The sequence below is a fragment of the Sceloporus occidentalis genome, unplaced genomic scaffold (assembly GCF_023333645.1).
Source record: "Sceloporus occidentalis isolate IW3139 unplaced genomic scaffold, rSceOcc1.0.p SCAF_13, whole genome shotgun sequence".
In the NCBI taxonomy this organism is placed as follows: domain Eukaryota; kingdom Metazoa; phylum Chordata; class Lepidosauria; order Squamata; family Phrynosomatidae; genus Sceloporus; species Sceloporus occidentalis.
The window spans coordinates 6,181,942-6,206,951 of record NW_028316993.1 but is presented as its reverse complement, the minus strand read 5'-3'; the positions used below and the strand labels follow the sequence as shown (position 1 = coordinate 6,206,951).

General features: G+C 49.7%; 1 protein-coding gene across 6 annotated transcripts; it reads right to left on the bottom strand.

Annotated features, from left to right (window-relative positions):
• Nucleotides 1-1,715: 1,715 nt before the first annotated feature.
• On the bottom strand, nt 1,716-24,064 carry LIPE (lipase E, hormone sensitive type). Of its 6 annotated transcripts, XM_089479355.1 has the most exons (12): nt 23,942-24,020; nt 20,145-20,421; nt 14,987-15,073; nt 14,346-14,878; nt 11,656-11,746; nt 9,441-9,586; nt 8,781-8,966; nt 7,686-7,980; nt 5,675-5,902; nt 5,255-5,425; nt 3,769-4,133; nt 1,716-3,231 (listed from the first exon to the last, which is right to left on the bottom strand). In XM_089479355.1, the coding sequence occupies exons 2-12, from the start codon at nt 20,335-20,337 to the stop codon at nt 2,659-2,661; spliced, it is 2,868 nt and encodes a 955-aa protein (XP_089335481.1). In that variant the 5' UTR covers nt 20,338-20,421; nt 23,942-24,020; the 3' UTR covers nt 1,716-2,658. The 6 variants fall into 6 exon arrangements, with proteins under 6 accessions (XP_089335481.1, XP_089335482.1, XP_089335485.1 ...); XM_089479356.1 differs by lacking the exon at nt 20,145-20,421 and having other exon boundaries at nt 23,942-24,064; XM_089479359.1 differs by lacking the exons at nt 20,145-20,421; nt 23,942-24,020 and adding an exon at nt 23,566-23,749.
• Nucleotides 24,065-25,010: the final 946 nt, after the last annotated feature.

Below are 25,010 nucleotides of genomic sequence, written 5' to 3'. Positions count from 1 at the left end.
AGTGAAGAGGCCCACGTCGGCCACCGTCTCCCTCCGCAGGGACAAAAGGAGTCCCACAGCTGACTCTCATTATTTATTACATTTCTTTGAATCATTATTAAAAGCAAACAAAAAGGGGAAAGGTTGATAAAACACCCCAATAGAAAAAGCCCCCCCCTAATTTATAGATTAATTTCTGGTGTTCCCCCCAATTAACACTTTCATTTCAGGTCATAGCAAGCAGAGAGGCTGCATCTGCACTGCAGAATTAATCCAGTTCGGTACCACTTTAACTGCCACGGTTCCATCCTATGGAATCCTGGGATTTGTAGTTTGGTGGGGCACTACAGCTCTCCAAAAGGATACACATGGTCTGCACTGCAGAAACGATGCAGTTTGTTACTGCCTTGCCTTTTGCAAAAATGACCTCTGTTAAGGCAGAATTCGGATTGCATCCTTATGCAATCATTAATGCGGCACGTTATGAATTTAATCCTGGCTTTGAGACAAGGAGGATAAAAGCCGTCCTGGGCAGAGCAGTCTGCTATTATTATTGACTGCAAAGAAGCCAGAGACCTGGCACATAAGACAAGAACTCTTAGGGCAACCTTAGGGCAAAACTATGGCATGCTTTGCTTTTCTTGGCAAGAGTTATTCAGAGGTTTGAATGCATGGCCTTCCTCTGAGGCTGAGAGAGTGTGACATGCCCAGGGTCACCCATTGGGTCTCATGGCAGAGCAAGGATTCGAACTCTGGTCTCTACAGTCATAGTCCTATATACACAGATGCTCTTATGGGAAGCCTAGGGCAAACCTATTGCATGCTTTTCTTGGGAAGATTTGTTCAGACACTTTGCCTTCTTCCAAGGATGACTTTCCCAAAGGTACCCAAGTGGTTTCCGTAGCCAAGAGGGGATTTGAACCTGGCAAAGTCCATGGATGCTCTTTATTTTTTCCAGTGAAGGAACCGATCCTTATTCATACCCACGAATTTTGCAGCCATGGATTCCTTAAATATATCCCCATTCCTCCAAGAAAAGTTCCAGAAAGCAAACCTTGACTTGGCCATTCTATTTGTTATACCATTTTACTACCCCATTGTGCGTAATGGGATTTGAGCATCTGTGGATTTTGGTATCCATGGGTCTTGGAACCAAACCCCAGTAGATACTAAGGTCCCATTTCATTTCTTATTCTGGTACCAAAGACGAAAAGCCCAGGGATGCACCGTCTTCACCGAGATACAGCTGCAACTGGATTGTGCTACAAGGGACCCTGAATGGAGTCTTCCCATTTGTGGTGCAGAGTTCCCTTTGCAGAGATCTCACTACAAACCCCAGAATCCCAGAGCACTGAGCCACGGCGGTTGAAGTGGTGGCAAACCACATGAATCCCGCAGTGTAAACACAGAGCTAGGCATGCTGCTGGGGAGGCCATACTGAAGTACAATGAAGGTTCCTGTGCTTTTAATGCGGTTGCAGAAGTGGGGATTTTAGCAAATTCCCCTTTGTTTGGGTTGCCAGATGCGAGTGCCTGGCCCTGGATGGCTGCGGGGTTGCCTCCTTTCCCCTGCATGGGAATTTAATGGAGGATGGCTGCAGAGCAATTACACACTCCGCTCTGGAACTCGCAGGGTCTACATCCACCATGCATACCTTCCAAGACTGCTTAAATCGCACCCTTCATTAAGGACCTCAGAGAGAAAGAGAGAGCCCTTCATTCGAAATCAAACTGGCTTGTTTTTTATTTACAAAAATAAATGTATTCCCCTCCTCTGCTTTGCTCCCCCCCCCCAGAGAAAGGCAGAGAGGGAACGCCGCGCAGCCCTTCCCGGGAGCAGAGGAGCATCCATGACCTGCTCTGCTCCCCGACCCCAAATTTGGTTCATAGCAGCAGCAATAAAAGGCAAAAGAGAGGAGGGTCTTGGGTTGGGTCGGGGTGGGCAGGTGTCAGGGGCAGATCATTTTGGGGGGGAGGTCACAGTGCAAAGTAAGCATGCACCCCAAAGGAAGGCGGAGACTGGAAAGGGGTGGTCAGGGACCCCCGTCCAGGAGGGCAGTGGCTGCTGACCCTTTATTGTGCAAATGCGGGGAAGGATGCATAGTGCTTTTCAGGGGGGGCTTGAGCGGTGATGGGAGGACCTCTCCCTGCCCCCCTTGGAAATTAAAACCCCAAAGGTGGGTGAGTTTTTGTGCTTTCTGTGCCAAGGAGTGAACTGAATCAGGCACCCAACTCAGCCCCTCCTCATCCAGGTAACACTGGAGTGTTTTATGAGGCGGTGGGGTGGGGGAATGTAAGGAAAGGATCAGGACCGCTGGAGCGTTAACGTGGCCGGCGCACCAACCCCAAGACCATGAGGAGGTACCACCGGCTGCAGAGTTCTCTGCAATGTTTTTAAAAGAGAGTAAAAACAGGATTTCGAGAGATGGGGAATCTGGGACAAAAGCCTCCCCCCAGATAGCAAGTGGGGTCCCACCCACCCCCTCCACGCTCCCCCGGCCGATGTTGGCAGAAGGAATGCCATTGTGCTCGGGCATTGCCAAAATGGAGGAGGATGGGAAGCACCAAGAGGGATTTCCACCTCAAACGGAAGCCACGCCATTCACAGAGACAGACAGAAAGACACACACACAGTCTCAAACCCAGTTGTTCTAGTGAAGCATTTGGAGTGGGGGGCTCCTTAGGCCCCTACCCCCCGGCCTACTGTGCCACTTGTGGGGTTGGAGTCCTGTCCAGGGGTGACAGCCAGGGCAGGACCAGGCGGTGGGGTGGGCATCTCTTTGCTCTTGCCTGGAGGGCCTCCCGAGGAACCGCTCCCACGGCGGAGATGCTGGCTGCTGGTGGACATCTTGACCCCGGGTCCAGATGGGATGCCGCTCTCTGTAGAAGCAGCACCGACAGACTTCTCCTGCCCAGTCCCTGTTGTGTCCTCCGGGACTGAGTGGTGGTGGGTGGACTGACTGGTTGAGGGTCCGGTGTGAAGGGTACGCTCCAGTTTGCGATGCTTGCGATGGGAGGATGAGGTCGTGGGAGCAGCGGGCGGTGGAGAGTCCTGATCTGGGGGCACCAGGATTTCACGGATGAGTTCTGTGCAGATGGAGGTAGCCTGGCGCGTCTCACGACAGAGCTGGGAGAGGCTGAGGAAGCCGTGGGGCAGATCCTGCACCACTCGCAAGGTGACGGGCTGTCCGATTGCCCGCAGGCGCCGGGCAAACATCACGGAGTCATCCAGCATGGGGTCAAGGGCACAAGCCTAGAGAGAGGAAAGGAAGGAAGGAAAGAAGAAAGAACAGAAAGGAGGAAGGAAAACAAAAAGAATTGAATATATGTAATATAATATACATATATAGCTCAGGACCACATGTATCACTCTGGATAATTTTGGCCTACAACTCCCATTGCCCCATGCATCATAACCAATGGAGGTGTCAGTTGTGGGGATTATAGGAGTCACAGTTCAAAAAAACCACAACCTCTGGGGGACCACAGTCTTCTACCTCTTGCCTCAGAGAGAAAACCACAACCTCCCATATGCCAGGATAGGATTTCTAACATAATGACTGACTGTGAGTACACACAACAAGGGATCTCTGCTCAGAGCAATAGGATTTCCTAGAGCTGCTTGCCCCCCAGCTATGGGACTCCCTCCCTTTCAGATTCACCAAAAGGAAAGAAAATGCTGCCTGGATCAGGCCAGAAGGATAACATGGGTGCACCTGGGCCTTGCTCCCAACTGCGCCTGTCAGCCAGTAGCCCCATGGCCTCCCCCCTTCTTGCCCCAAATGCTCACCACGATGTGGACGGGGGGAAGCCCCCTCAGCATCGCATCTGGGGCCAGGAGGGGAGACATGAAGGGGTTCCTGACGATGGGTGAGAGCTCCAGGGGGAGGGAGGTGGCTGGCTGGGCTGAGCGGATGGGCTGGAAACCATCAGGAAAGGTCAGTCCATTGTGGGTGCTGGTGGTTGCTGTTTCTTGCTGACCGTCATTCAGGAAGAAGCCGGGTTGGTGTTTTTGGCCAGGGTCGTGTGCTGGGTCTGGAGGGGCGTCGGAGGAACAGGACAGGTCCTGGCAGGTCTGGCTCTTGCGGGACTCATTGAAACTGCCATGCAACTTGGACTTGAGGCCCACTTCTGAGATGCTCTTCCTCATGGATTCTGTGTGCCAGAGAACATCAAGAGAAGAGGGAAGGAGGAAACAAACAAACAAACAAGCAATAAATATTTATCCTGCCTCTCCCATTTGAGGATCAACAGGAAATGAAGGCCAGTGCTGTTGACTTGTGCCCCCCACTTCCATCTCTGCAATACTCAGCTTTCTGAGCCTTTCTTCTCAACCAGCCCCAACATTATGATGCCCCAGTTGGAAAGCCTTCTCTGCTGTGGCACCCCAGTTATGGAATACTCTCACCAATGGAGGTGTCCTTCCACTACCAGATCAAAACATCCTACCTATTCACTGTGTTGCTGAAAAAGCCGAAGCCCACATGCAATCATGTAAAATGGGCACCAAACAACAACAACAATAACAACAGTCTACTTGCATATCACAGTCCAGTTGCAGAAGTGTAGCTTTCTGAGCAGAAGGATGAATGGGGTTTTGTACAGTTTTAGGTCTGGACCTGAAGCAGAGGTGGGGAAAGCTTTCCACAAATTGGGCATTTGCATAACCCTCTCTTAGATCCACCAATCCCTTGAAAAGGGGAGAAAAAAGGTCAAAAATAGGCCAGAATGGCATCCAGAACTGATGTGATGCCACTTCCATTGTGCCTGAATGTGGCCTGTAGAAGTGGTCAAGGGGCTGGAAACTGTCCCCTGCCTTTTTCACTGTCCCTCCTGCTCTAAATCTGTTCATCAATGCCATGCAGAGACAGCAAAACCCCCATCATCCTTCCCCCTCTGTAAGCCCTGCTAGGCTGGTCCTAGTCCTTATGCCACCAACAGATGCCAGCTGCTGGCGGCCACACTTGCGTCTTGATAGTCAGGGAGAGCCAAGAGCAATGACGCAGCCAGATGCCCCTATCATCTTGGCTCAAGCAGCAGCACATGCTCTTAGGGGCAAAAAAGGCTGCGCCTACCACCTGCCGGGTTAGTAAGAGATGGGCCCTGGGATCGGAAGAAGCGTGCCAAGGACAACATGGAGAGCAGCCGGACCAAGGGGCGCCCAAGGCACCATGAGAAAGGGCCATGCTCTGTGGAGAAAAGGTGGATGAGAGAGGAAGGGGGGAAGGAAAGAGTGGGGAAAGATAGAGAAGAGTCCAGGCAGAAGGCTTTCCCACCAGTGCCTCCGCCAGATCCGTTGACCTTGCCCACATTCTCCACCACCGAGCCGAACAGGGACGAGGCGCTGAGGCGCAGATTTCGGAAGAGCAGGGCTGTGTCTCGGTACACCATGTTTATGGGGCCCAGTTTCTCCACAGTGGGGTCCTCTGGTGGTTCTGGCTCCATCCCTTGACAGTGGGGCACAGAGAGGGGACAAGGAAAACACATAGACACATCAGTTCCTCCATCACTATCTGCCTTTACTTCTCTTACTTGTCAAGCACACACAGCTCTTTTTAGGCCTTGTGATTCTAAGTTATGTTTTGGCTTCCTCCCAAACACACAACTGACTTTCCTTTCTGCTGTGCTTCCTTCCATCTGCATCCCACTTCCTTGCACCCAGAACAACTTCCCTGGTTCCAGTCCCCATTCCTCACCGGCATAGGCACTGAGGCACTTGACCAAGACGCTGAGAGGCAGGAGTGGGTCAAGGAGGGTGAGGAGGCGGGAGGGCGAAGCCGAGGCCTGCATAAGGGTGGCTGGGTAGGCTGCCATGATCCCGTCTGGCATCTTGATCCCGAAGGCCGCCGCTCGCATGGAGACAGTGATGCACAGGTTCCCGCCGGCGCTGTCTCCTGCAAGGCACACCTTCTGGGCAGTGGAGCCTGGGAAGGGAGAAGGGAGAGTCAGAGTCAGTGGAGATATTGGGGCAGGAGAACCCAGAGAAGTCAAACAGGGGCAGTAAAAGTAGAACTGGAAATTTCCCTAATGTTCTAAATTAGTGGTCCCCAAACTCTGCTCTTTAAGGGGTTTTGGACTTCAGAACCCAGAATCCCAGACTATTGGCCAATATGACTGCGTCTTCTGGTAACTTAAGTCCAAAATCAAAGGGCACAGTCTGGAGACCACTGTTCTAAATAAATGTTTTCTGATCCAATGCTCTAAATAATGTTATCTCCACCTTTGGAAGTCTTGAAACAGAGGTTGGATGGGAATCTATCTAAATGGCATGGATGTGAAAGAGGCAGAGAACCAATGGGCTCTGATTGTAACTCTTTGCAGAGATAGTTGGAAGCGTTAACTAAGATGAAGGTGCTGATGTTTAATGAGGATAATCTCATTTTCTGAATTATGAAAATAAGTCACTGTTTGAGTTACTAGAAGATAACAAAAATCAGAAGACAAGAATAATAAGTGAATCAGGTCTCGGGAACTCAAGAGACATAGGAAGTCAATGTTATGAATGTTACTGTAGTTAATGGGACATTTTTCAGTGTGGATGTATTGTGGAATGTGTGTAAAGCACAGTACAGTGCACCCGCATTATAGGCGGGCGTGCTTTACGCGGACTTGAGTGTATGTGCTCAAGCTGTGGGGAGCGCGTGAGGCGCAAGGGGCAGCACATCCTATTCAAATGAATGGGGTGCGTGCCTGTGGCGCCCTGCGTGCTCCCGCGCCGCTGCACACGAGCCCCATTCGAATGAATGGGGCTTGAGCATAGGTGAAATTTGCCTTACGCGGGGGGATCTGGAATGGATCCACCGCGCAAGGCAAGGGCCCACTGTAGTTGATGTTTTATTTAAAAATCAATAATAGGAAGAATAGTGCTGCAGTTGTGGATTTCTGCATAGTAACGGGTTGTACTAGATGTCCCTTGGGATCCTTTCCAACTCTAAAGTTCTATGATTCTATGATTTAGCATGTTTGGTTTATCATATTACATTCAAACACATTCAAAGCTTCATGTGAAAGCTACTTTACTGGAATATTTGTAATAAAGTAAAGAGAATATCTAATAATAATAATAATTCTGTATTTTGTAGTATGGGCCCTTCATAAAGACAAAAACGTCTGCATCTTGCAATTTATGAATGTGAATGGCCTGTGGATTTTATAGATGAACGCACTGTTTCATGAAATCAATACTTTCAGCTGGTCTTTAGGCAGAACACAAAGTTGTTCTCCACAGCTACTTCCTGTTTGCCAAATCTGCATGTTGTGACTTTCAACCGTCCTTTGTGCTATTTTGAAAACCTGGCAACACTATTTCCTGGTTTTCTTTTTTAAAAAGGCATTTCCTCAGCCCAAAAATGTGGTGAAAATGCTCTCAAACCTCCAAGAGGGGAATCTGAGGGTTTCTGGGGAGTTTTGAAAATTGTTTTTTGACTCTGGGGAGGGCTGGGAGTCATAATAATAACAATAACAACAACAACAACAACATCCTGTCTTCCTCCAAGTACAGGGACTCACGCCGGCTTACAAATTTAAAACAGTCCAAGTTAAAACACTAAAGAACTGCCCCTCTGCAGGGCTAGACAGAGCCAAGGTTGGCTTCAGGAAAAAGGCAGCTTCCTCAGATCAGCTAGGATGGGTCTTAGCAGTTGGGATGGAGACCTGAACCCAGCGCCACGTCTCTCCCCGCTCCTCCTGTGCTCCTCGGCTCCTTACCCAGCAGGTGGCAGTTCTTGAGGGCCCAGCAGTAGGCATAGAAGCACTCCTCCAGGGCCCTGGGGAAGGGGGCTTCGGGGGCCAGTGAGTAGTCAATGGAGAGGATGGGGGCCCCCAGCTCTTGGGCCCAGGACTTCAGGTAAGGCTCATGCGACTTGGAAGTCTGGGCCACAAAGCCGCCTCCGTGGAAATGCACCACCAGGTAAGGCGAGCGTGGCAAGGGCTTGGCCTTCCAGAGCAGCTCCAGGGCCAGGGTGCCCTCCGGACGCATCAGGTTCATCAGCTCCTCACTATCCTGGAGGGAGAGAAAGAGAAGGTGCAGGAGAAAAGGCAGTATATAGGTAGCAGGGTACCCAGCTGGCATCCACCTGCGTCTCCTGGCAGCGGTGCCAACAGCCAGGTCTCTGTAATCTCAAGGGCTCCTTTGACAAACCATACCATCTTTTCTTCCTAGAAATGTATCCCTCCAGGGCATAGATGGCGGAGAAATCACAGGACTGACTGCTTTCTCTCTAAGCTTTACAAATTTACATGTGAGCTTGGTTCAGACATAACTAGGGCATCCTGATCTCAGCACATGACCCTGAGTCTCCAATTTCCGTGGGTTATTAGACAAAAGTGCAAAATTCCAGCTCCATTAGTAAAACAGCAGCTTCCTACAATCTGCAAGGTTTAATTGATTTGGTGCTACAGCTTGCAAAGACCCTCTACGTATATATCTGGCTTCCTCCTCCCCTCCCAGTCATTGTGGTGTCAGGATTCACCCTCTGCTCTGCTCTGCTCTGCATCCACCTTCTGGCTAGCTTCCTTATCCCATCTCCCTAATAAGAAGGAATAATCCACCTAGATCTGGGAATAGCCCCTTTACTTAAGATTTCTGTATTTATTCCCAGACAGGGAAAACATGTGTGTCTGAATGACAAGCTGTGAGCAGTGGTAGTGGTACTTAGTACATAATACTAACAAGATCACTGTGGGCTGCGTCTAGGTCTCAGGTTTAGGCCCAGAAACCTCTGGGCCTGTGACCATCCTGAACTGATATCTCCAGACAAGGACAAGGCCCAAACCATCACACAGGTGTTCATGACTTCTTACTTGTCCTTCACGCAGCTCATGGGAGATGAGCCTCATCTGGACCGGTCCTGGCCCAGTGTGGGCCACTGGGGGTGTGATGGTGACCGTCAGCTTGGGGTCAGCGACCAGAGGCAGGTCGAAGGAATGAGGGGGCACCAAAAGTGCCCTGGAGAGCCGGACCTGGGAAGAAGCCATGCTGGCCAGAGACTGCAGAGAAGGAAACAGGTAGCAATGAAAATCATCAAGCGCTTCAGAAGTGTAAAGATATATTTGCAATGTGTAAATTCCTACTGCAGATTGCCTTAGAAATCAAGGTGACTCAAATGATGCTATTGTATTTTGAACAGTTCACAACGCAATATTGCTAGGAAAAGTGGAAGGCGGTAGGAATTTACAGATTACATTACAGATGCATTGACTCAGTCAAGGAAGCCACAGATGTCCTGTATTTGCAAGACCTAAGCAGGACTGTTAACAACTGGATCTCTTGGAGGTCTCTCATTTGAAAAGGCACCATAAGTCAAAGTCGAATTTGTGATGACCAATCCCAATAAGTAATTTTCTTAAACTCTGACCGAGAACACCTTTTCCTTGCTTACCCCAATCCTCTTACTACCTTCTTAGTAGGAAAGGCACTTCCCAAACGCCATGGTCTTTCCCAACCTTAGCAGCAGGACTCACCGCCAGCAACTCCATTTCGGTGAGATTCCAGAAGCTTTTCCAGAAATGGACATCCAGGTTCTGAGTGATGCGCTCAAACTCCATCCCGCGCAGCTCAGGATCGATCGCAAACTTCCCGCTGGTGAAAAGCGAGCTGGCTGCCACACCTGTCCATGCGCAAAGGCAGGGAAAGAGGAGCCAAAGAGAGAAGGGTGAGTGGGTGACAAGTCACAGCTCAGGGCAGGCCTCAGGTCAAGAAAGGGGCTGCATTCTGTTTTGAGGACAAACAAGGCAGGAAGGCATTGTACGTTTTGGCTGTGACACCTACAACATGGCTAGGTACAAGGAGTGAAGCCAGATCACCTCTTGGCAATTGAGTAATGCACCCTAATTAGATGCTAGAATTACAGGATGCCAGCCAAATACTAATTACTTATTAGGAATTGCAATAATTAATTGCTGCTGTTGCTGTTCTTGTAAGGTGCTCTCAAATCAGCTCAGACTTGAGGAAACTCTACTGCAGGGTTTTCTTGGCAAGATTTATTCAGAGGAGGCTGAGAGACAGAGCGTGACTTGCCCAAGGCCAACCACTGGGCTGAGCAGGGATTCGAACCCTCCTCTCCTGAAGGAGTCCTGCTCCGGCACTCGAACCACTACACCACCTTGTCTCTCCCAGGGCATTGGCTATTGGCTCTCTAGTTACAATGAGTCTAACATAATTGTTCATGCTAGCAACAACATTCTTTCGTAATTAATAATATTTGACTTTTGCCGCAAACGCTTACTCCTGCTTTGATGCAAACTGATTCTTCGAGGGGAATCATTCCTGGCTTGAACTGTGCTCTAAAAACAGACCTTTGATGCCCTCAGTCAGAGGCCATTATCATCTGTTAGGCTAATGGCTGGGGACAGATATAGACTCCAATAGGCTGTTCATAACTAAATCACACACTCTATTTAGTCCAGGGAATTACTGCATGCGATGCAAACACCGATTACTACAAGGAATTACAAAGGACAGTGGATTAGTAATATTATTTGTTATTCCAGTTTTGCCACTTACCAGGTATTCCTGACTGAGTTTTGGACCCTTAATGATCTGGATTCTGTCCAAGATCCAGGTTTCAGTGAGGTGTTGCAGGACAATAACATGGCCTATCCCAAGTTGTGTCATTTTTGATAATGGTGCTATTGTGATCTTATCTATAGTGATTTCATTCAGATGCTTTGTCAATCCAATAGGAACTTCTCTTACTGGAACCGTTAGCAAGCCTCAATATGTAACAATCTTTTCCCTCTCTTTGCCTTCAGTTCTGCTGTTGTTGTTATCATTCTATTTCATCATTAATATAACATAATCGTTATTACTACAAAGAGTAATTCCTGAACTGATGTAAACTTACACTGTGAAGAAAATAATTCCTAACTTCAAATATTGTGAAAGAGAATCCTTATTGCACATAGTCAAATGCTGTTACAATTGGGCAGAGTAAAATGTCATTGTGTTTACATCTAAACCCGATTTAAAAACATTTGCAACTATGCTCTTCTTTTCCATTCCCAACAACCTTTCTGATTCTTGGAGGCATACACCATCTACAAAAAATACATTTCATGGAATCATAGGTTTTGAAGGGACCCCAAGGGCCATCCCCAGCCATGTGGGACATAAAAGCGGTTATCCAACCTGAGTTTAAAGACCTCCAATGAAGAAGAGTCAATCCCGGCCCAAGCAGTCAATTCCACAATGGAACAGCTCTTACCATCAGGAAGTTCTTCCCAACATTTAGGTGGAATCTCCTTTCTCACAATTTGAATCCATTGCTCTGGATAAGCTTGTTCCAGCCTCAATATGACATGGGTATGTTTAGCTTCGAGAAGAGAAGACTAAGAGGCGACATCACATCTAACATTAAATATCTTAAAAGATGCCATGGAAAAGATGGAGCAAGTTTGTTTTCTGATGCTCCAGAGACGGAAACAAACCAGTGGATTCAGATCATAAGAAAGGGGATTCCACCTAAACATTAGGAAGACCCTTTTTACTGCAAGTGCTGCTTGAGAGTGGAATGGGCTGCCTCAGAAGGCAATGGGCCTTCTCCTTCTTTGGAAGTCTTTAAGCAGAGGTTGGATGGACATCTTTCATTGTGTACTCCACCTGGCAAATGGGGTTGATGGCCCTTGGGGTCCCTTCCAACTCTCTGGGCCTATGACTCTATAAGGTCCCATGACTCACCAATGCCGGAAACGTGACGCTTGTAATTTTCCCCGAAGGAGACGAGGCTGATGGCGATGGTCTGCAAGAAGGGCCGGATTGAGGGAGCAAACTGTGAAGCAAGAGGACACTATTAATGCTCAGGGGAGCCATGCCTTCCTCCCTTCACAAGCCAGGCTATCTTCTCCATCCCAGCTGAGGCAGAGAAGGGCAAGCTGGCTCACAAAACAGACTGGAAGGGAAACAGTACTGATGGTAAGGTATGGCTCAGGTCCAGGTTATTGGAGGGAACGATATTCAGCCATAAGAGTATGCCTGCATTTTGAAATCTTTTGCAGAGTCCCTCAGTCTCACAGGTGCATCTGGTGGGGAGATGGGAGAGACAGGGTCTTTATGGTGGCTGCTCCTACCTCGAACTCACTTCCTAAAGAGGCTGGAATGGCACCCTCCACAGTGACCTTCTTGGACACCAACTGAAGACTGTTTTTTAAAAGAAAAAATTCAAGAGGCCTTTGGAACGGACTCTTTATGTCAAAAGGGCTTTTAGTGATTCAGGCTATGTACCCCTTATATGACACACTTCTTTTGGGTTTCCAGAATTCTGTATTAGAGATGCTCCAACCTGTATATTGCATTGTCTGTACGTGTTGCTTTTTAAAATAGGTATGCTTTTAAAGTTGATGTAACTGTATGGACAGTTTAATTTAATCAAATGTTTTGTACAGTTAGACTGACCTGAACTTTGGATTTTAGAATATTTTGGGTTTTTGGAGTCCCAGTCTTGGGAGAAGAGTGGGATATAAATAAATAAATAAATAAATAAAATTATTATTATTATTATTATTATTATTATTATGGAATTCTGGATAAGGGAGAATCAACCTTTAACAGCACCAGCTGAGAAACAAAGCAAGCTGTTTGCAGAGGGAAAGAGCAAGGTCTACACTAAGTGACTCTGGCATTCCTGCCAGGAAGGACCCTGGTTGGGACCAGATGGAGAGGCAGCTGAGATCCATAGTCAAACCTGGCCAATGGGGCTGGAGGATGGCAGGGCAAGCGTCTTTTTGTGGGAGGGCTACTGGGAGGAAGTGGGATCACATTACCGTCAGCATCGCCGCTCAAGGACAAAACCAGCAAGGCCACCGCAGCAGCCTGCGTGGAAAGGTGGCGGACAGAAAGGGGAAGGCCAGGGCTAGCGTTCTGGAACAGGGAGGCCTTGCTAAGGTCTCTAACCAACTTTGGAGCTTTGCTTTTGGGGAGAAAACAGGGCAGGAAGGTTGGACAGCTGGTGGAAACACAGGTGTCTTCCGCACTGCACTACAGAATCCATTTTTAAAAAGGAGGTTATGCAGGCACATAAGTAATGTGACGTACCTGCCACATCTGCACCCCAGGATTTGCAGCCTAGAACTAGAGTTCTCTGGCAAAGGGTTAGAAATACCTCACAAATACAACAAATCCCAGCAGCCTGTAGGATGGAGCCAAGGCAGCTAAAGTGCTGTCAAAGCACTGTAATTGTGCAGTGCGAAAAGGACTGAGGATGCAACCAGACACATTAAAAAGACCAGCACGTCCCAGACTGTGTTCCTGTTCTATCCAATTTTATTTTGGAGAGCGAGACACACTTTGTTTGTCCCAGAATATTCTCTGTCTGCTCCTGGCATGCTCAGAGACTTTTTGTACCAGCTCACCGGGTATATATATTATTTTAACCCAGCATAAAAATGGTAAAGAACAGGAACAAAATCTGGGACTTTTCACTCCGTTTGGAAGACTTCTTGTGAGAACACAGACATTTCTTTTGGGGAAAGGGTGTTTGCCTGCCTCTCGTGGGGAGGCTTCAGGCTTCCTTCAGGATTATGACTAAGAGATTTGCTTGGGCAGCGCTGTAAGATATCAGACTCAATAAAAAGAGTAGGTTAGGCAGGCACATAAGTAATGTGACAGATCCCTGCCCCAAGGAGAACACTACTGGAATGGATCAAGGAAGAACAGCCGGCTGTCTTCCTAGCAGGACCCTCTTTCTTGCAAGGGGAGATGAGGCAGTCGAGGATGTAGCATGGCTAAGCTATGCCCTTCGAAGGGTACAGGAGTGAGGGCAGCAGGAAAGGAAAGGAAAGCTAAAAGTGCCATGAGGTCCAGGAAGTACCTCCAGGTCCAAAGGAACACAGGCAAGGCTAGGAAAGACACCTTTCGAAAATCAGACATGGCCTCTCTCATAACCAGTCAGAACTGATGAGACCATTGCCTCTCCCTATACAAGCCTGCCCGAGCTTTAAGATCCCTGGGAGAGGGATTTCTCTCCGTCCAACTACCATCACTGGCAAATCTGGTGAGGACATTCTTGGAGGCTGCTCCCACTCTTTTTCCACCGGCAGGTAAACACCTTTATCTTTAAGGAGCAATTTGGTTTTCCATTTGCAGTGGCAGATGGAGCTTTTGTTGGGTTGGGATGGTTATTTGGATGTGTTTTTGATGTGTTTTTAAGTTGTGCTTTTGAACAGAACTCAGGTTTAATTCTGCTTTAACTTTTATATTGATACCTTTTTGTTTTGAGTTTCAGTGTTTTAAATTACTGCACACCGCCTTGAATCCCATGATGGGAGAAAGGTGGGGTATAAATCAGAGAAATGACTGACTGACTACAAGGCTGAGGACCGGCAAACCGTCCCCCCTGCCCCATGGGGAGCCACCAGCCCCAAAGCCCTCACCTGGAAGCCCATGCAGCGTCCGTAGAAGCATCCCTTCTGCATGGTGATGTACTCCCGCAGGAACTGCTCCGAGAGGCCCCGTTCCTCATGGTTGAAGAGGTATCCCGGGCGGTTATGAGTAAGGAGGCGCTGGGCCAGGTAGACCAAGGCCCGGAGCTGGGTCAAGGCAGTGCAGTAGGCCTCCAGCTCGACGCAGTTGTGGTTGGTGCGGAAGAAGATGCTGCGGCGGTTGGCGGCCACATAGCGGCTCTTGTGGATGATGTGGGCCAAGCAGCAGCGGACGGTCTGGGCCAGGCTGCGGTAGCCATTGGCCGGCGTCTGCTCGTCCAGGTCAAAGAGGTGGTAGATGGTGGCAAAGTGGCCCAGGACAGGCTCCAGGCACCGGGCGTGCTCCCGGATGGTAGTGAAGGCCGCCAGGAAGCGCTGGCCCGTCTCGGAGGTACTGTCCCGGAAGAAGGCTGCGTTATCCTCCGCCAGCATGTGCAGCGTTTGGAAGAGGGCCCGGGAGTCCATGGCGCCGGAGACAAGGGGGCCTGTAAAGGGGGAAGGCAGAGGAGTGTCAGGGGCTGTATGGGGGGACGAGCATCAAAAGAGGGACCTGAGGAGGGAGAGAACCTTCACCCAGTGCTATCGGTACTTACGCTTCACTGTTGCTGTCTCAACTACGTTCTCCACATCCCCCCTGGATCTTCTGCCTCCTCTCTTCCTCCTTGTGCTGACGGAGCGCCCTAGGAATGGAACAGGCATTGCTTAGCATACCCTCTTCCTTGGTAAAAGTACACTTCGGGATGGGGCTGCCTCTAATGGATGGAGCCAAGAAAGCTGGGAAGACTGGCCTTCTTGGAACTCCAAATCCCAGAATTCCCCCAGAGGCCACGATTTGGGGAGATGCAATCCAAAATGTTAAGCGTATCCCAAGCCCTGAAGGCAACTCATGGGCACCAGATGTCTCACATCCGTTATTTTTGCCGGAAGAGAAGATCAGAAAGAAATTCTAGGAAGACCTGGCTGGTAAATCTTTGGTTGAAGGGTAAGGAGAATAAGATGGTCCACTGCCAAACAGGTTCTTCGGATCACAACTCCCAGAATCTCCCAGTGGCAAAGTTGGGCTGGGCAGATTATGAGCGATGTAGTCCAAAAATGCTGCTGTCCAAAAAATAAGTTCACCTGGTTGTGGGAGGCAACAGGCTTAGTTGAAACCATCTCCCTGGCATTTTACAGCCCTCTCTTTCTGCCCCACAGAAGTGCTTGGGCTCCCTTTATTTCCACAGTTTGTGTGTCTGTGTGTAGGCAGAGCTAAGAAGGCACTGGGCAAAACCTAGTCCCCTTACTCTGACTGGCCTAGCCTGGGATTGCAAAAGCCAGGACAGAGCTTTCCGCATACTCAGCTCTCACATCATACCAACAGCTGTTTTTACAATTACCAGGTTTGTAAAACAAAAGATAAAATAAACCACTTCCAAACCATTTACAAAGCAGTTCGCACACATTCCCTCTAACATCTTCACAACAGCCTGGTGAGGGAGGCTGGTCCCATCCTCCCCGCATCATAGAGAAGGTTTTGCCCAATGTTTCCATGGGGCAAGGATGGGGAAGACTTCCTTATTAATAGGTTATATTTTTTTAACCTGCTGTGCTCTACTGTGTTCCTCAAATCGGTTCCCACTTCAAACCGGCACAGAGAGGGCTGTACTCACCCTGTTGCTGACTGCTGTCTGTTCTGAGTCGCTTTAGGAGCGTTGGCTGCTGCCAGCTGAACTTAAAGGACCGCTGGGGATGCTGACAGCCCAACTCCGCCTGGGAGGATGGCATGCAAAGGGGAGACAGCCCACTTTCAGGAGGGGAGAGGAGGACATGGGAGCTTGCTTTGGTCTCTGAGTTTGCAAGAAAGGTGGGCAAGAGTGGAGGAGAAGAGCCAGAGGAGGGACTCACCCTCCTTTGCATGCATTTCCCTTCCTTGCAAGTCCAGGGATTCTGGGGCACATGATCTACATTCCAGCACCAGCCAACTCCTAAATTCCAAGGCTAGGATATACCTTGCCTGTGCCTGGGCATGTTATCGGCTTGAACCAAAGTCAACTGCAAGATGAAGGATCTGACTACATTCACCCTCCACTTAACTATTTGTATGAAGATGAGGGACTCAAAAAGGAGGGAAAGGTTTTGATAGGAAAGATGGGTCAGGAAAGTTGGAGGCTGCAACAAATAGGGTTGAGGTCGGGAGAGCACAGAATACAGGTTTTTAAACACAACGTAATGCAATTTTAAATGTATTTTTTTTCTGAGTGCTCCTAAAAATACACTAAGACATGTTTGGTTTCTTCCTCCTTTCTGTCAGTCCAAGAGGACTAGCAACTTCTTTGGCTTTTAATGAAAACGTGGAAGCCTGTGATCCAACATTTGTTCACTTTGATAGTTTCTCTTTTATCCTGCAACTCACTGGATGAACCCATGCAGATTCCTAGTCCCTTGACCCAATCTTTCAGATTTAATTTTACTGGATATTGCAAAAACAACAACAACACCCAAAACGATGCCAGTCGGTTTCCCAAGAGAAGAAGCAAGTGATCTGGAGCAAAGGAAGAGAACAAACAGGGCCCTTTCCTCACCCATGGCAGGGAGCCCTGGCTCTTCGTGGGGACTCTTGTGACTATGTTTTGCAGAGACTGAACTGAGTGAGGTCAACTGGACCAACAATGCTTCCCAGGATGAAGGTCAAGTTGTCAACATGTGGTTAGATTCCCCAAGGCTCCTGGGAACTCATCTGGAAGTAAACACGAACTTAGGACTGCTGAGGAGCGTTCCCCTTTAGACAGAGAGCCCTGGGATGGGGAGGAAATGGGTGCACTTTATTTGGCGGTCGGAAGAACCCACAAGTCACCCAGAGAACACAAGGATGGGAAGCGATCCCACAATGTTTTAAACCAGGGGCTGGGACATCTAGCACCTTTGCTCCAGATGTTGTAGCCTAACAACATCTGGGGAAAAGGTGACCATTTCTCAAACTCTATTCCCTGCTTTGAGCTGTGGCTGTCCTGCTAGTAGCTCTACATGCCAGCTGGTCATCTGGCTTTGTTTGAAAAAGCAAAATAGAAGGAGTATAGGAGGCTAACAGAGGGAGGCTGAACAATTAAACAAATTGGCTAGAATTCTCTATTGCAGTCTATGTTACCAAACTTTACCTGGACTTAGCTATGTTGCAGCGGCGCTAAGGAATCCTCCTAGTGAATTATGAAGATGTGCATCAGGTTGCCGGTAAGTCTCCCAATGCGCTTTGGGAGTGCCTGACACACATTGGTGGCCATTGTGTATTGGATCCTGATGCGCAAGGGTCACTTGGCTGGCTCCCTTACATACTAACGCCAGGGCAATCCCTGGAGGAATACAGACATTGCAAAACTGCTCAGTTCCATTTCTCGCAGGTGCTAAGTCCTCTTTGGAAGAATCAAGTCCCCAAGCTAATTTCCGGAAACTATTCCTTAATTCCCAAGGAAAGCATACTTAGGTGCTTTGTGCCGCAGCTCAGAAAGAGCAGGCTCCCTTCCCTTCCCCTTTGCCAGGTGCAACCCTCTGCAACTGCAGCTGAGACCTCTCCTTGGCTGCTTCCGCTTGACCCACACACTTCCCCATTGCCTTCATGTGTGCCTCATCTTTCCAACAGCCAGCTTCTGACAAGACACACGTCTGTATCCACACCTAGTCTTCCAAATCTGAAGGTGAGGCATTCCCATTAAGCGTGCCTAGCAAGGTTACACATGGGGTGTGTTCAGTCCCCCCTCCCTTTTCACAAAACAAACCCACTCCACAACTTCTGACCTTCTGGCTGCGTCAGTCAGACATGCCTACCAGCAATTACAATGTTGACTAAGTTATTTCTCTTTCCCCTTTCCCAAACGCCTTAAAAATACTTTTCATGCCTATTCATGTCAACAGGACTTCTTGTTCCACCTTCTTTTCCTTTTTAAACAATTAAGCTGAAAGACCCTTCAGGGCTGGGGTAAAATGGCAGCACCTTACAGGGACTGGCCCATCAATCCTATGCGTAGTCCCAGGTCTTTCCAGGAGCAGTAGGATCAGTTTTTGCAGCACCTGGTTTGGAGGAAGGCCAGCTGGCAATGTGTGTGGCAGGTGACCCTTTGGCTATAGCCTGGTTCCAGTTCCCATTGTAGCCAGTTACCAGCATGGCCAGTAGTCAGAGAAGATGGGAACTGTAGCCCCAAATTATCCAGAGATTCACAGGCTGCCCAGTACGGCTGGTGAGTAGCAGAGCTGACTACACAATGCAGCAGATGAGTTTCTATAGTGACTCAACCACTTGAATTGGCGTGATTTTAAATAATAGCAGTGTTAAATCCATTTTCTTATTACCACAAACTGGAAAAACAACTGTTTGTGTGGGTGTGTGAGAGGACAGAGGGGCAGGAGGTAAAATATGGAAAGTATATATCAGGGAATTATGCTCCTCCTGATTTTATTGGTGTGCAACTCCCAGCATCTCTCACCACTGGCCATGCAGGCTGGGACTGATGGGAGATGCAGTCCCAACAACGCCTGGAAGGAGGCATCTGACCAATGCTGGTATACAAGGCACTTCCTCAGACATGCAGGGCTACTATACAGGGGAAATGAATGCAATCCCCTGCTGAACATTTATCGTCGCTGCTGTTCTTGTTTTATTTATAGCCTGCATTTCCCCCAATTCGAGACTCAAGGTAGCTTAAAGCAAAACAAAACTGATATATTTACAAAGCAGGGACAAAGACATAAGAATGAAAAACTTATATAAAGTTATAGCTAAAGTGCAATTAACCTATCTGCAGAATTAAATCCATTTAAAACAAACTGGTTCAAAGGCAAGGCAAAACCACCACTGAAGATTCCTTGCCACAGAAAACCCTATGAAATCCATGTGGTCGCCATAAGTCGACCCACGACCTAAAGGCACACGCCTAGAAACTAGCCCAAACCTAAATTCCCTAAAGGCACCAGATCCCATCTGGCCTTGGAAGCTAAACAGGTCCAGTCCTGGCTAGTACATGGATGGGAGAAATCCCAAGGGCCAATTGGCTGTATTTCAGAGGAAGGGACTGGGAAAACCACCTCTTGGTTAAAAATACTCTATGAAATTCATGGAGCCACCATAATTTGGCAGGTGAATTGAAGGCACACCACCACCACCACCACCACCAACAGGTGTGCAGTGGACCCTAAAAGGGAATTGAGTGGATCCCTGTGGAGAAAATCCCATGCTCTTCTCTCTCTGACAAAAACAAACACAATGTCCATTTCCCTCACAGCAGGAGTGAATGGAAATGGCTCCCTCTGATAGATGGGAACAGCCACATCAACCCAGAATGCTGGAAGAAAGGGGAAAGCTTTCAGGCTGAAGGGCTCAAGAACCAAAACCAGAACAATTCTGGACTCTATCAATAGGACTACAGTGTCCAGATCAAAAGAAGTAGCAGTGCCACTCTATCTTGCTATGGGCAGACCTTACCAGGAGGAATCCTATGCCCACTTCTGGGCACCACAATTCATGGATATGGACAAGCTGGAACATGTCCAGACGAAAGTGACCAAGATGGTCAAAAGTCTGGAAACCTCCAAGCCCTTTGAAGAATGATTTGGGGAGCAGGATATGTTTAGCTTGGAGAAGAGAAGATGGCAAAGTGGCATGACAACTATCTTTAAATATTTGAAGGGATGTCATGCGAAAGATGGAGTGAGCTGGGGTTTTTTGCCACTCCAGAGATCAGAACCTGAAGTAATGGATTCAAATTGCAAGAAAAGAGATCCCACCTAAACGCGAGGAAGAACCTTTGTACAGTGGAATAAACTGCCTCCGCGTGAAGTGGGCCCTCCTTCTCTGGAAGTCTTCAAGCAGAAGTTGGCTGGGAGTGTTTTGACAGCGATCTCCTGCATGGCAGGGCTGGACCTGGTGGTCCTTGAGGTCTCTTCCAAATCTATGGTTCTGCTGTACAATCCATGGCATGTGCTAGACTACCTGGCCGCCATCCCTGGGCTTGGTCTGCACCGTTCCCGGAGTTTGGGACCGTCTGACTCATGGCTTTGGCAGCTGGAAGAGTGAACAAAACAACAATTCTGGAAACTAGAAAGCAAACAGTCCCAGCTGAACCGAGGAGGCAGGATTAGGCCGGGGGCAGAGGCTGAAAGGGGGGAGCCAGGAAAAGGCCAGGAATGGCAAGGAAAGGGGACTGGGAGAAAAGGCTGGGAGGATCCTCGCAGCTAGAAGAGTCAACAGCACCGAGTGACCCTGCGGACTCCCTTCCTCTCTGAAAGGAGGAGGACAAAACCTTTGACCTTTGCTGGGGAGAGGGGAAGCGGTCAAGCTGGCGCAAGGAGCAACTGACTCATGGGGCAAAGGTCTCCGATCACCCCATCTCCTGCCCACTCTGGGATTGGCCCAGAGCCCGGCTTTCCCCCAGCCCATCTTTCATGCCTCAGTCTCCCCAAAATGTTTTTTTTTTGTGATGCTGGAGCTTTGGGTTCTAGCAGAGGAGAAACAAAACACAGGCGCAAGAGTGAGAGAAAGGATGGGGGAGCATCTCCTTTGGCTCTGCCAGGGCTAATGCCTGCTCGAAGGAAGATTATCAAGCGACAGAGCTCTCTTTGTGCCGGCAGCTGAGGTGCCAACCTCCTCTGCAGAGAGCAGATGGGGCGGGGAGAGTGCCAATGCTATGTGTGTGTTTGTGCGGAGAGGTTTCTCGGGGAGAGAAAGCACCCAGCACCGTAACACTCTTGCTTCACAGGTCAGGAATGTGGTGCCTCAGGTCTCTGCAAACCCTTCAACTGACTTGACACTTTACATGTGTTCGGACCGGTTTGCTGACAGACAGATATAAAGCCCTTCACGAGCAGCGGCATGTTTTCCATCTTGTAAAATAAAGAAACAAACAGTACAACTGTTAAGGTGTTGAAATTCATTTTGCATTTTCCTCCTTCCACAAGACTTTTACAGGGCTGCATAAGCCACTCATCAAGCTGAAATGGCTGGGCAGCGTATAATTATGCCAAAAGGAATCACTAAACTGAGCGGTCCTCAACGGTCCTCCTGCAGGGAAGCCCAGCCTGCATTCATTTATTTACAAGATCCGCTTTCCAGTCTGTGTGGTTCCGGTGTGTTTGGGGCAGAATAAAACCCGAAAAGCGTGGGCAGCACTGAAAGTGGTTGCTTTAGGGGAGATGAGCTCAGAGTGTCTTATTTCATGTTCCCAAATGCCTCTTTACATAAAGGAAAAACTTCAGGCAGTACAGAATCCTAGGAAGCCAAGGCTGAGAGGGATGTCCTTGCAAGAACTGTAAGGAGGCAATGCACACCAAGCGTCTCGGTCTGCAACTCGACAAAGACACATCAATGTAATCCAAATTGACATTTTTAGCAGGAAGACCAAAGATGTGGGAAGATGGCTTGTTAAAAAGCAGCAAGAATAAGAGGAGAAAGACGAAACAAAACAGGTTCGGCCGTGTGAGCGCACAACTGTCAAGACTGGCAGGAGTCCAGCCTCACACCCAAGAAGACATCCTCCCTCTTTTAAAACGCAAGTAATTGTGTTAAAGATCTCATCCTAAATTCACATGAAGCCTGGCAGAAGAAGCATCAGAGCAGATGAAATATATCTTTACTTCTACACCTTATATACTTAAAAGCAAAGTCCTACGCTTGTGTCCTCCAAAGTGCATCCCATGAAGTTAAACAGGACCTGCCTGCCAGGAAAGGGAAAACAGGCTGGCAGACCAAACTGTTCAAAAGTTACTTTGAGTGGGAAGTCGCAACTAATCTCTTGGAGCCCCAGTGGCTTAAATCTGCCTGAAAGCTTATGTAATGATTCCTAAAACCTCCGTATCAAATTCTGAACATACCTCCATCTGTTTACGGCTTGCAGATCTGAAACCAGAAGCACCTGCAAGTGAATTTTCGTGTGAGACGGTTGTGTGATGCGCATGAATGACTAAAGAGCCTGAAAGGCAGCAGACACGGATCTTACCGGCCAAGAAAGGTCAGCCCTGGATAGCACTTGCATGGGAGACCACCGATGAATACCGTTTCAGAGGAGAAACTGGGAAAACCACTTCTAAGGAGTCCTCAAACCCTGTCAGATTTGCCGACTACTTGAGGGCACACACACACACACACACACACACACAATGCCACCAGATTTGTGCCCAAAAGAAAAGGGTTGCCCAGAAAGGGTTGCTTTGACTGAGATGTCCTGCATGGCGGGGTTTGGGCTGGATGGCCCTTGTGGTCTCTTCCAGCTCTGCGATTCTAAACACTCCTCCACAGACCCACAAACGCAGAAGGGACGGAAGGGGGTATATGGCTACCCCAAGCAGCCCAAAACTTCCATCTCGGGACGGAGCAGCCTCCGACTCCCACGAAACTGGGCTTGCCCCACCTGAGCAAATATTTGCTTCCTGGCAAACAACCCAGAGCTAATTATCCCAAGTGGATATTCTTTGCCAGTATCAGGCCTCGCCTACTTTGATGTTTGATATTTGGAGGGGAGTCAGGCTGAGGAGGGAGGGAGCTTGTTTTCTGCTGCTCCAGAGAGAAGGACCCAATGGAGCCACGGAGGCAAAGCCCAGGAGAAGAGAGTCCAGGTCAACATTAGGAAGAAGCTCCTGAGATAAGAGCTGCTTGATAGTGGAAGACAATCCCTTGGGGAGCATGGAGGCCTTGAAGCAGAGGCCGGATGGCCCTCGATGGAGAGTTCCTGCAGGGCAGAAGGAGGGCCTGGGCTGGATCAGGGCCTTTTGGGGTCTCTAGGATGCTTTGCAAACCACTTCTTTGTAAAGAAGATTTCAGCCAGACGTTAATCAAATGTAGACTGACAAGGAATAGGCAGAAAACAAGGCAACGGAGCCCTTGACAACTTCGTGATGCTAATATGTTGCGCTCCAAAGACAGATGCTGCTGCTGCTGCTGCTGCTGCTTTTAAAGCTATGCATCCTGAGTCTAAACACAAACAATGCATGTAAACAATAAACAAAGCTCTGGTGGTAAATACAGATACAAATGATCAATCCTCAACCTAAATAGCGAACGATGGCTCCTCAGGGACCGGGAGAAGGCACTTCTTGAGGGGGAAGGCGACTCTCCAGCCCCTCCAGCAAGAAGGAAGGAAGGAAGGTACTGCAACTCCCAGAATCCCCCGTCACCCAGCGACAGGGGGAGGACGGAAGGCCTGCCCAAAGTTACCTTTTGGGGGGAGGCAGGGAACGAACAATCCCAGGCGGCAGCGAGAGAAGGGACTCGAAGCCGGGACTAACTTTGGGAGGGACTGCAACTCCCAGAATCCCCCTCCAGCAAGAGCGGAAGGGCCAAGGCCACGGGAGAAGCTCCCTTGAAGGGGGCCGGGGGCGAAGGCAGCTCCCAGGTCCCCCAAAGGTCCTTCTGAGGGAGGGCTTTAAGCAGGGATTCTGGGAGCTGTAGTCTCCTCAGCCCCGGGTCACGTGGGAGGCTCCGAGAGGGGCTCCCAAGAAGCGGACTCGCCCCCCTCCGCCGGAGGCCCTTCCACCTGCGCCTACGTCACGCGGCCCCGCCCCTCGCCCCTCGCCCCGCCCCCATTGCTCACCCGGGGGGGCTCCGTCTTGGTCCCGCGCCAGCCTCCGAGCGGCCCCCCTCCCTCCCGGGCTCCGCCGCGGACCCAACGCCCGCCGCAGCAGCAGCAGCCGCCGCCACATGACCCCCGCCGGCCAATGGGGACGCCGCCCGGCCGGAGAGGGGCTCCTTTGCAGCGTCACCCCGCCCGTTGCCCCGGCAACCGCGTCCTCGCTTCCGCCCTCGGGCCCTCCGGCGCTTAAAGGCGCCGCGCCCGCTCCGAGGCACTCTGGGGTTTGTAGTCTTTCCGAGCTCCTCGGCCTGACTCTGTCAGAGGGCCCTGGCGCCGCGGGAGGACTACAAATCCCATCGTTCCTTAGCGAGGAGTCGTCGTGGCAGCTGTTACACGGGTTCTCTAGATCTTGTGAGACTTCAACTCCCAGAATTCCTGAATAAGGAGCACACTGACTGGGGCTTCTGGGAACTGAAGTCCAAAACACCTGGAGGCCCAGAGGATGAGAACCACTGACCTAGGAGGACCCCCCCCATTGACCTGGAGGGATCCAAGGCCCAGGAGGGCGTCCAGGGCCCCCCACTGTGGCCCTAGGGCTCTGGGACAATGTGCCCCTTGGCTCCTTGTTCCTCTGGGTCAGTCTACCCCTCGGCCAGTGGCTCTCAACCTTCCTAATGCTGTCCCTCATGTTGTGGTGACCCCCAACCATAGAGGAGCAGTGTCTGGGTTCCATTGGACATATGTGTTTTCCGATGCTCTTAGGCGACCCCCCGCAAAAAGGTCATCTGACCCCCAAAGGGGTGGTAACCCAGGGGTTGAGGACCGCTGCCAAGGCACCCCTGGGCCAATGTACCCCTGAGTCAATGGGGGTACATCGCAGGCCCCTGAGGCAACGTACCCTTGCACCTTTCTTTATCACCCCCTCCCAGCCCACAAAAGACCCATGGACCCCATGGCCCCTAAGAAAATGTACCCCTGAAGCAATATATCCCTGGATCCCTGGGCTAATGTTCCTCTCAGGCCCTGGATCAAAGCACCCCCGGACCCCTGGGACATGTACCCTGGGTCAATATAGCCCCTCCCTTGGCGT

Bases quoted from the DNA above. Each gene is read 5' to 3' on its own strand.
- LIPE (XM_089479354.1), bottom strand. From the start codon at position 16,289: ATGCAAAGGAGGGTGAGTCCCTCCTCTGGCTCTTCTCCTCCACTCTTG. The intron at 14,879-14,986 runs GTAAGTACCGAT...CCCCCTTTACAG, and splicing joins TGAGACAGCAACAGTGAAGC to GCCCCCTTGTCTCCGGCGCC. The intron at 7,981-8,780 runs GTAAGAAGTCAT...CTCTCCCTCCAG, and splicing joins ATGAGCTGCGTGAAGGACAA to GATAGTGAGGAGCTGATGAA.